The sequence below is a fragment of the Pseudomyrmex gracilis genome, unplaced genomic scaffold, assembly GCF_002006095.1.
Source record: "Pseudomyrmex gracilis isolate BER0280 unplaced genomic scaffold, ASM200609v1 scaffold_597, whole genome shotgun sequence".
In the NCBI taxonomy this organism is placed as follows: domain Eukaryota; kingdom Metazoa; phylum Arthropoda; class Insecta; order Hymenoptera; family Formicidae; genus Pseudomyrmex; species Pseudomyrmex gracilis.
The window spans coordinates 19,616-30,234 of record NW_018021181.1 but is presented as its reverse complement, the minus strand read 5'-3'; the positions used below and the strand labels follow the sequence as shown (position 1 = coordinate 30,234).

Here is a 10,619-nt window from a genome sequence, read left to right as displayed (position 1 = left end):
CAACGGAAAATGTCAATACTCATCTATTGACCTCCCTTACATGTGTGCAAAGTTTCATCAAAATCAGAATTTTCGGGTTCGCGAGGTTCCCTTGTAAGTAACCGTTTTGATTTTCACGAAAACCACAGACTTTAACTCGTAACCACTTTTACCAACCACGCTCTGCTACCATGTTGGAATCTTTGATCTATTTTGTTTTTCTTTATATAACATTTATTAATACATAAAAAGAGTACAAAGTTGGTTTTACAATCTCTTTTCCGTGGCTTCTCTACATTAACTGTCCAACAAAGGAACATGCTCGCGCACGTAGGTTCTCCTACCTACTTGACTCACTCAGATGGCAGCACATGCCAGTAAGCGAACTACAAATGTACACTCACACTCAACAGACACAAAATTATTCGACACTGTATAATTATTTGACACCAAATTATTCGACACCGAATTAGTCAACACCGTACGATTTGATTATACAATCAAACTATCATTTAGTATACCTGCTCAAATATTTAACTTCTGTGGATATTGGATGTTATCTTCTCGCATCAAATGAGGGTTCGTATCAGACCAATATCGATTATTGTTCGTATCAGATCAATATCGACTATTGTGTCTATTTAGAGTACCGTTTAGTTGTAACATTGCCTCATCGGAAAAAACATCTAAACAAGACTTCTAAACAAGAAATCAGGGTCTGTATCTATTATTGCCATCATGATCTCACAGAATTCAACGCGTCTATCAACGTCATCTTTATTTAACTTAAGTACCAGACGAACTTCAAAGGATGAAATTTGTTTTGCTTCAATATTTTATTAACAAACATAGAATTTTGAATAAATTAAATTCAAATCGAGTTAGTTTAGGCCATTTTGCAAGATGTTATGCAGAGAATGTGCTAATATATATGCATTTATATATGCATTATATTTTTACGAAATAATTTTTTCCTCCATGTAGGATGCTGGATTTGCATCACATATATATGAAGGACCCCGTATACCCCCTTAACTAAATTTAAAATATTGCGAAAAAAACTCCTCAGCCAGGAGTCGAACCTGGAATCTCCGGCTTTCCGGGCCGTCGCCTTCCCTGTTAGGCCACCGAGGCACTTGGAGCTTGTCTCGCAATACTCAGCACATCTATCAAAATGTAAATCTGATAATAACGCCGTCTCCCACCAGCGTAAATTTCAAATCAATAAAGTAGAAATAATATTCTTTGGCCCTCTAAAGTCTATAAGAATAACGAATGAATTAAATTCAAATCGGGTTAGTTTGGGCCATTTTGCAAGATGTTATGCAGAGAATGTGCTAATATATATGCATATATATATGCATTATATTTTTACGAAATAATTTTTTCCTCCATGTAGGATGCTGGATTTGCATCACATATATATGAAGGACCCTGTTTGAAATTAAAACGAGAGAAATCGTGCGGATGAAGTTCAACAATTTTATTTTGTTAAAAAAAATAAATGGAGATACAACTTTTAAGAATGGAAGATGGAAAAATGTACTTAACTGTAAATGAGATTATAAAGAGCGATTTTGTTAAAATTTTGTAATAAAGGAAAAAGTGGTCCGTGCAAGTCAAATGATTATAGTTGAGAGGAAGTAACCTTGCACGTCTTATTGAGAAACAAAGCTTGGATAGTTACCGTGCTTGACACGTCTCTAATTGATTATATGAAACCGTGCGTTAAACACGTCTCACTCGTTGGAAGATTAGTCCAGCTTTATTTTTTTATGGAACAGAAGAATTAAAGGAACACTAACAAATAACACAAAATAATGTGTTAAAGAAACTTTTTTCTTTCTCAAGTCGGTTGTTATGTCAATAATCTTCTTAGTTAACCGAACAAAACAGAAATCCGGCTTTCTTAACGAAATTTGCGCATTCTCGTTAGCACGAGCGATATAAAACAACTTCAGTTTCTTTCTTTACAGTTCTTCAAACATTACCGCCCGCCTTCGTTGACGCAAGCGACGAATTTTCTTCTTCGTGTGCTTCGACTGGTAGAGGGCATAGCTTGACGATAGGTCGTTTAATAATGGATGTAGCAGTTCTGATAGAAGCAACTCTGATTTCGTTGTCAGGACCGGGATAAGTTTCTATTACGCGACCTAAAGGCCATTTGGAGGGAGGGTATCTCTCATCTACAATTAGAACTAAGGTTCCGATTCGTATGGGTGTAGATCGGTGTTTCCATTTGTAGATTGCTTGAAAGCGTTGTAAGTAAGCTCTTGACCACTTTGACCAAAAATTTTGTAACATTTGACTTATTCGTTGCCAACGGGATAATCTTGAAGTTTTGATAGGTATTAGGTTTGGTTCTGGTACAAGCGTTAATGGTTGACCGATAAGGAAATGGCCAGGTGTTAGGACGTCTAAATCGTTGGGATCATCTGTAAGAGGACATAAAGGTCTGGAATTAAGAATGGCTTCTATTTTTGTTAAAAGGGTAGTCATTTCTTCGTAAGTAAGATTCAAGGTTCCTGTGGTACGTTTTAAGTGATATTTCAAACATTTCACGCCAACTTCCCATTTTCCTCCGAAATGAGGAGCTGATGGTGGATTGAAGATCCATTTAGTACCGTCATTAGCGATTATAGAAGCTAGTCGTTGAAGTTCAGAAGAGGTTTCTGAAAAAAGATGTTTTAGCTGCTGTTCTGCTCCCTTAAAATTAGTACCGCAGTCACTTGTGAGGGAAGCACAAATCCCTCTCCGAGCAGTGAAACGCTTATAGGCGGCGACGAATGCATCAGTAGTATAATCGGTGACGATCTCGAGATGAATAGCTGATGTACTAAGACATACGAACAGAGCGATCCAAACCTTGAAAGAACGAGCATTTTTACCTTTCCAGGACTTAAGGTTGTAAGGACCGGCATAATCTACTCCGCTATGTAAAAAAGCACGAGACGGATTAACTCGAGAAGCGGGTAATTGCCCCATGATTTGTTGAGCTTGAGTTCGGCGATAACGAGCGCACTTGACGCATTTGAGAATATAGGATCGTACTGGTGCTCTGCCTCCTAATATCCAGTATGTGTTTCGGATAAAAGAAAGCGTGTCTTGAGTTGAGCCGTGTAAAGTTCGTTTGTGTGCGTCCTGGATGATCAAGGTGCTCAAAGCAGATTGTCTTGGAATTATATAAGGGTGCTTAGCTGTTTGTTCGAGGGTTGAATTTTCTAGCCGACCCCTAACGCGTAATAAACCTTGTTCGTTGATGATTGGACATAGACAATTGAGAGGATTTGACTTAGGTAGATCCGCCTTGGTTAAGAGCAACTTGATTTCTCTTGCAAAATAATTTTGTTGGGTTCTTTGAATCCAGAATTTCTGAGCTTCTAAGATTTCATCAGGGTTAATGGCATATTTGAAGGAAGTCTTTGGGACTCGTTTCAAGCGTAGGATAACTCTTTTGCATAAGACAGTTATTCGGAGTAATTGACTGAAGGACGAATAACGCAAGATAAGATTCCAAATATGTTCTTGATATTTTGATGTTTGTAGACTTGTAACATTTGAAGAGGATCGCTCTTCCAGATGATGTTGTACTATATCAAAGGTCGGAAAGCAATTTGGCCATTCTGATGATTTTTTTGATAACCATACAGGTCCTGTCCACCATAAGTGAAAATCTCGCAATTGCGAAGCTGATAGACCTCTGGTGGCACAATCAGCAGGGTTGTCTTTTCCAGATACGTGTCGCCAGATAGCTTGAGGCAATGTTTCTTGTATAAAGCACACTCGATTGTGAACAAAATCTTTCCAATGAGAAGGATGTTTGCTCAACCAAGTGTGAACGATTGAAGAATCCGTCCAAAGATAACATAAAGAATTAGACAAGTTCAAAACTTGTTGAACATGATGAATTAATTTTGTAAGCATGATGGCCGCTGATAGCTCGAGTCGAGGGATTGTCATTCGTTTTAAAGGCACGACTTTGGTTTTTGAACAAAGAATGGAAGTGTTTGCTTCTCTAGTCGGGTGAAGAGTTTTTACGTAAACGACAGCGGCCATAGCTGATTGAGATGCGTCGCAGAATCCGTGAATCTCGATTGGATTTGTTGTGTTTGAGCCTATCCATCTTGGGATTTTGATAACATCAACTCCGGCCATAGATTGAAGGATTTGTTGCCAATTCAAGAGTTGAGAGTTAGGTAAGATTTCATCCCAAGATAACTTAATTGCCCACAATTCCTGTAAGAAGACTTTTGCTTTGATAATGATCGGAGATAGAAGGCCTAGCGGATCAAATATTTGCGCAATTTGTGATAGTACGATACGTTTTGATGTATTAATGGATGGAGGTTTGTTTAACTTGAATTGGAAATTATCTGACGTAGTGTTCCATGTGACGCCTAGTGCATAAACAATATTGTCATTAATGGATACGGAGTTAACGGGACTGCGAAACTGCATTTCAATGCAGTCAAGAACTGATGGGTTATTACTCGTCCATTTTCTTAAAGGGAAACCGCCCGCCATGCAGAGCTGATAGACTTGGAAAGCTTGTTCTCGTGCTTTTTGGATGGTGTCAGCTCCTCCATAAACATCATCAACGTACCGAGACGTCGAGATTGTCTCGACCGCTAAAGGAAAATTGTGGCTTTCATCTTTAATTAATTGAAGGAAAGTTTTGAGCGCTAAATATGGCGCACACGCAAGACCATACGTTACTGTTGTGAGTTGAAATGAAATAAAACCAATGAATGAATCACGAGCCTTAAGTCTTTATTAATTGTTGAAATGAAATAAGTTTCTGATTTTCTTTCCACAAAATTCGTTGAAATTTTTGATCGTCAGGATGAACTTGGATTTGTCTGTACATTTTTTCTACGTCACATGAATAGGCGTACTGGAACTGCCGAAATCGGATTAGAACATCGAAAATATCAGTTTGAAGCTTGGGACCGGTATGAAGAACTTCATTCAATGTTAATCCGTTAATTACAGAACAAGATCCATTAAAGACGACTCGCAACTTAGTCGTGGTACTACTTTCTCGAATGACGCCGTGATGAGGTAAATAAAAAATTTGTTCCGGCTTGGATTCGTCAACAGGAACCTTGCTCATGTGTTGAAGATTTTCATATTCTGATAAAAAGGAGGAATAAGCTTTATAATACATCGGATCCTTTTGAAATTTCCTTTGGAGATGATTTAGCATTTTTAACGCGGAGGGCTTGGAATCGCCTAATTGCTCAGGCGGCAGTTTGAAAGGTATTCGCACTATGTATCTCCCAGTAGAATCGCGAGAATGAGACAAAGCAAAATGTTTTTCACAGTTTTGTTCAGCAGAAGATAATTTGGTGATTTGAGCAGGGCAAATTTCTTCTTGATGCCAGAAACGTTTTATTAACTCATAAAGATCGTAATCAATTGTGCAGTGATAATTTTGAGATTTTCGATTGGCGGAAATAGCATTAGTAGGTCCAGAAATTATCCATCCAAATTTAGTGAGTTGTGCTATTGGAGCGTCTGATGGTCCCTTTCTAATAGATCCCTCCAACAATTGACCATACATTTCAGCACCAATGATAATGTCAATATTTCCTGGTTTCATGAACTCAGGATCTGCTAATGGTAAGTTACGAAGATGAGGCCACGTTGAAGAGGCTAGTGATGCTGCTGGAAGTGCTGAAGTTAACTTAGGAAAGATGTAGGCAGTAATGAAAACTTCTGTATTCGTGTCAAAATGAGGTCTTAATGAAAGTGTCACGATTCCTTTTGTTTTCCCAGAAGATTGTCTTCCAACTCCTATCAAACAAAGGTGAGAAGCTTTTCGACAGAGATGCAGTTGTTGAACTAGTTTTTCAGTCACTAAAGATACTTCAGAACCTTGATCTAAAAGAACCCGCGCTGAAATAATTTCTCCATGATGGTTAACAACTTTGACTTTGGCGGTGGCTAACAGCACGCTTGGATTAGATTCAAAACTCTCAGGTTGAATATGATGAACGACTTTAGTTGATTCTTTAGCGGTTGGTGGAGTGTTTGCTGCAAGCTCGATAGAAGACGATGTTTGAGGTCGCACGTCGGATGTAGTTTTCGTCTTTTCTTGTGTTGATGTTTTATGTAAGGTCGTGTGATGGCGTTTTCCACATTTGATGCATCGCCTCGTTGATTGACAATTTGTTGCTCTGTGATGTCCGAGACAGTTAAAGCAAAGTCCTTTTGCAGAAACAAGATCTAAACGCTGTTTTATAGTTTTTTGTTGATACTTGGGGCAATAAGCGATGTAATGTTCTTCTTCACAAAGTAAGCAAGTTTTATCAGGCTTCTCTCCCGTGGATTTTGAACTTACTGAATGCGACCTTGCTGATTGATTACGAAGCTGAGAGGAAGGTTTTATTTGAGATTTCTCAAAGGCTTGTAGAGTTAACATTCGAGTCATTAAGAATTCTCGAAATTGATCCCAAGTTGGTAGCTTCTTAGATGATCCAAGGTGATGTTCCCATGCTTTCACAGACTCTGTGTCTAATCTTTGTACCATCATGAACACGAGTATGTCATCCCAGGTATCAATTGGACGTTGTAAAGTTTCAAAAGTGCGGTAAATTTGCATAATGGAAGTGTAAAGTTGTTCTATTTCCGCAACTGATTCCTTTGTCATTCTTTTCATTGAGAAGAGAGATTGTAATGCTGAATGGACTAATAAACGATCGTTTTCATAAAATGCTGTGAGAGAATCCCAAGCTTTCTGAAAATTGTCTGCTGTAAGAGCGGTATTCTTCAATAAATGAGAAGAAGAACCAATAAGACTAGTCTTGAGGTATTGTAATTTTTCTACAGGAGAATTGGTAGCATTAGAAAGGACTATAGAAGAAAATAAATCCCTAAAGGGTAACCAATCAGACAATGATCCATTGAATTTTGGTAAATCAATTCGTGGTAATCGCGGTCCATGACGCAACGCAGTGAATGTTGGCGGTTGAGATTCTGATGGTTGTGGTGATGGTCTATTTAATACGTTTGAAAAATCTTCTAGGAGTGAAGTCATTTTTGCGGCAGTTTCCAAATAGCACTCTCTTGTGCTTGAGTAGATGTTTTGAGAGAGATAAGGATGTTGTCTTACCTGATCAAAATCATTATACTTGAGCATTGACAATGCTAAAGTAATGGCCTTATGATTCGCATAAAATTCTTCCCATTGTTCGTTTACAGCGTGCAGACGAATTTCCACACGGTGCCGAGTAATCGTTCCAGTATTCGAGAGGTTTTCAAGTGCTGGACATCTCATAACTTTGAGAAAGTTGTAGATTGAGTCTACGCTCAACATAGTCACGTCTCATCGTTCAGCCTTTGGTATAAGCGGTTTTTCGCCAGATCCGGCTCGAAGGACCAAACATAATGTTTGAAATTAAAACGAGAGAAATTGTGCGGATGAAGTTCAACAATTTTATTTTGTTAAAAAAAAATAAATGGAGATACAACTTTTAAGAATGGAAGATGGAAAAATGTACTTAACTGTAAATGAGATTATAAAGAGCGATTTTGTTAAAATTTTGTAATAAAGGAAAAAGTGGTCCGTGCAAGTCAAATGATTATAGTTGAGAGGAAGTAACCTTGCACGTCTTATTGAGAAACAAAGCTTGGATAGTTACCGTGCTTGACACGTCTCTAATTGATTATATGAAACCGTGCGTTAAACACGTCTCACTCGGTGTAAGATTAGTCCAGCTTTATTTTTTTATGGAACAGAAGAATTAAAGGAACACTAACAAATAACACAAAATAATGTGTTAAAGGAACTTTTTTCTCTCTCAAGTCGGTTGTTATGTCAATAATCTTCTTAGTAACCGAACAAAACAGAAATCCGGCTTTCTTAACAAAATTTGCGCATTCTCGTTAGCACGAGCGATATAAAACAACTTCAGTTTCTTTCTTTACAGTTCTTCAAACAGACCCCGTATACCCCCTTAACTAAATTTAAAATATTGCAAAAAAAACTCCTCAGCCAGGAGTCGAACCTGGAATCTCCGGCTTTCCGGGCCGTCGCCTTCTCTGTTAGGCCACCAAGGCACTTGGAGCTTGTCTCGCAATACTCAGCACATCTATCAAAATGTAAATCTGATATTAACGCCGTCTCCCACCAGCGTAAATTTCAAATCAATAAAGTAGAAATAATATTCTTTGGGCCTCTAAAGTCTATAAGAATAACGAATGAATTAAATTCAAATCGGGTTAGTTTGGGCCATTTTGCAAGATGTTATGCAGAGAATGTGCTAATATATATGCATATATATATATGCATTATATTTTTACAAAATAATTTTTTCCTCCATGTAGGATGCTGGATTTGCATCACATATATATGAAGGACCCCGTATACCCCTTTAACTAAATTTAAAATATTGCGAAAAAAAACTCCTCAGCCAGGAGTCGAACCTGGAATCTCCGGCTTTCCGGGCCGTCGCCCGGAAAACATCATTTATCTGATGTTCTTGAGTTACTTTGCAAATCAAAATATAAGGATCTTTGATAAAAGATTGCACAACATCTAACGACTTTTCAGGATTTGTTGCTAACGTTCCAAGTCTTCCAGGTTTTAGACGATCTTTGACGGTACCTCTTTCTTCAAAACGATGTATTATTTTTTTAACGGTTGTCAAAATTGCATTACCTTTATTTCGAAAAGTGGCATTAAACAGATCTCTTGTGACTTTATAGATCTTTGTGCATCAACCTCTCATCATCAAAAGTGAGATGCGTTCGCGTTCTGAAAGATGTTGCATAATGAAAAACAAATTATCAAAGAAAGACTAGAGATAGGTAAAAAGAATGTACAAAGAGAAATAAAAAATACAAAAAAGAAAAACAAAATAAAAAGAACACAACGACTGAAAAGCAAAAAAACTTCTAAAGAAAAATCGATTGCTTTGATACATGGTAATATGTAGCACTATAAGAAGAAACAAAAGAATATCAAAAACAACAATGACAATAGCACGCGGATTAAGACGTTAGACACTACTACGCTTGGATTCACGAAAGCAAAGTCTTGGGTTCTATTCTTGGTCGATGCCACTTTTTTCATTTTAAGAGCAGTAGCCTGCGAAGTAAGATGAGCCGCAAAGTGCTAAAAAGATAAATTGCTTTTCACCTGATGTGTGCACAAGCGTCCTTTACTCATCTTTTGATTTTGCCTTGGTTGGCTGGATCATCTTCCGATTTTGCTTTTGTGGGCTAGATATCTTATCATAAAAAGTTTGATAACATCAAAACGGCTTATTTAAAGTGAATAATATTATAGTGCTTTGAAAAGGTCTGAAGAAGGTCTACAAGAATATGCAATAAAAACTAGAATGTTCTCTAAAAACATTCAACCTTGACCTTGGTGATGTCATTCAAGGTTAAATTGATAAGATTAGTAAATAAATCCTTTAAAACCCTACAACTTTTATGTAAAACACTTTTTCGTAAAATGTCGTTTTTCACACTTTTTGCTGTATCAGTACTTTTTATACATCCTGTATATTATACACTGTGAGGTTTTTCTCTGGTCTTACGAAATTCCCGCGTCGTCCCGCCCGAAACAAAAGTCCGAAATCGAAACACGGACGGAAGTCCGCGAGATAAGAAACGTCTAGATCGGCAGAAGAGAAAAGGGTGTAAACTGAGCACACCACTGCGCCGAGTCGACGGATTCTTGGTTGGAATTTTGGGCGCCAGACGCGTAAACGCGTCAAAATGTGCGTCGCTCGACACGATGGGCCGACTAGCTCTATTTGGAACGGAGAAGGAGTGGGTCTGACGATAAATAAACAGGGCTGTCCCGACGAATCTCGGATTAGGATCGCAATCAACCACACTGCAGATAGAGATAAAGAAATAAGCAATTTATTATAACACCGCGTAATATGAGACGACTTGGCNAAAATAACAAAAAAAAATACAAAATAAAGTTCACCGATAGGATACGGCGAGATCGCTTGGTCGCAGCGGTGAGTGATTACAAAAGCCAATTAAGTAAAAGAAAATAATAAAGTACAAAGACAATTAACAAGACACGTTACGCCGAAGCGGGATCTATCGCAGACCCAATTTCTGATATCGACTCGGGATGTCGAGGACGCTACGTAGTCCAGCTTACTTTACATACGCTATACGTTACTAGGCGGTATAATAGACACAGAAACAAGCGTGTTAATCAAAGCTTTCCTGAAGCTGAAAGCGGTGGAATCGATTAATCTAGCCAACTCGTGCGCTTACCACTAGAGGGGCCGCCAGGCGTAATATCTACTCCGCGGGACTTACTTAATTTTGCAGGGGCTGGTCAGGCTTACGCCATACACGGCGCAAAGCTCTCGCCGGATTCCCGTCCCCGGTCACAGTGTACTTAAGCAATCAAATATAACGCAGCATGCACGTGCCAATGAGCACACCTGAGCAAAGCGCTCACGAAGTCGGAAGAGCTTGTTCCCCGGAACGAGAGCTAGGCGCTCCTCGATCCGAGAGATCCTCTAGTACGGTACGATAGATCTCTTTGATTCGATACGATAACGGTACGAAATTCTCTTATTATAGCTCTTCCAAATCGCTCACCCCTCACTCTTGGCAGATCACTCGGGAAATCCACACCAAAATGCCGTAGAGAATGT

General features: G+C 38.5%; 2 protein-coding genes across 2 annotated transcripts; both read right to left on the bottom strand.

Annotated features, from left to right (window-relative positions):
* Positions 1-1,959: 1,959 nt before the first annotated feature.
* LOC109861138 lies at positions 1,960-4,503 on the bottom strand. The gene has a single exon (XM_020440651.1). The coding sequence runs from the start codon at positions 4,501-4,503 to the stop codon at positions 1,960-1,962; it is 2,544 nt and encodes an 847-aa protein (XP_020296240.1).
* Positions 4,504-4,741: 238 nt separating this feature from the next.
* On the bottom strand, positions 4,742-7,297 carry LOC109861137. Its single transcript, XM_020440650.1, has one exon. The coding sequence runs from the start codon at positions 7,295-7,297 to the stop codon at positions 4,742-4,744; it is 2,556 nt and encodes an 851-aa protein (XP_020296239.1).
* Between the last annotated feature and the right edge of the window lie 3,322 nt (positions 7,298-10,619).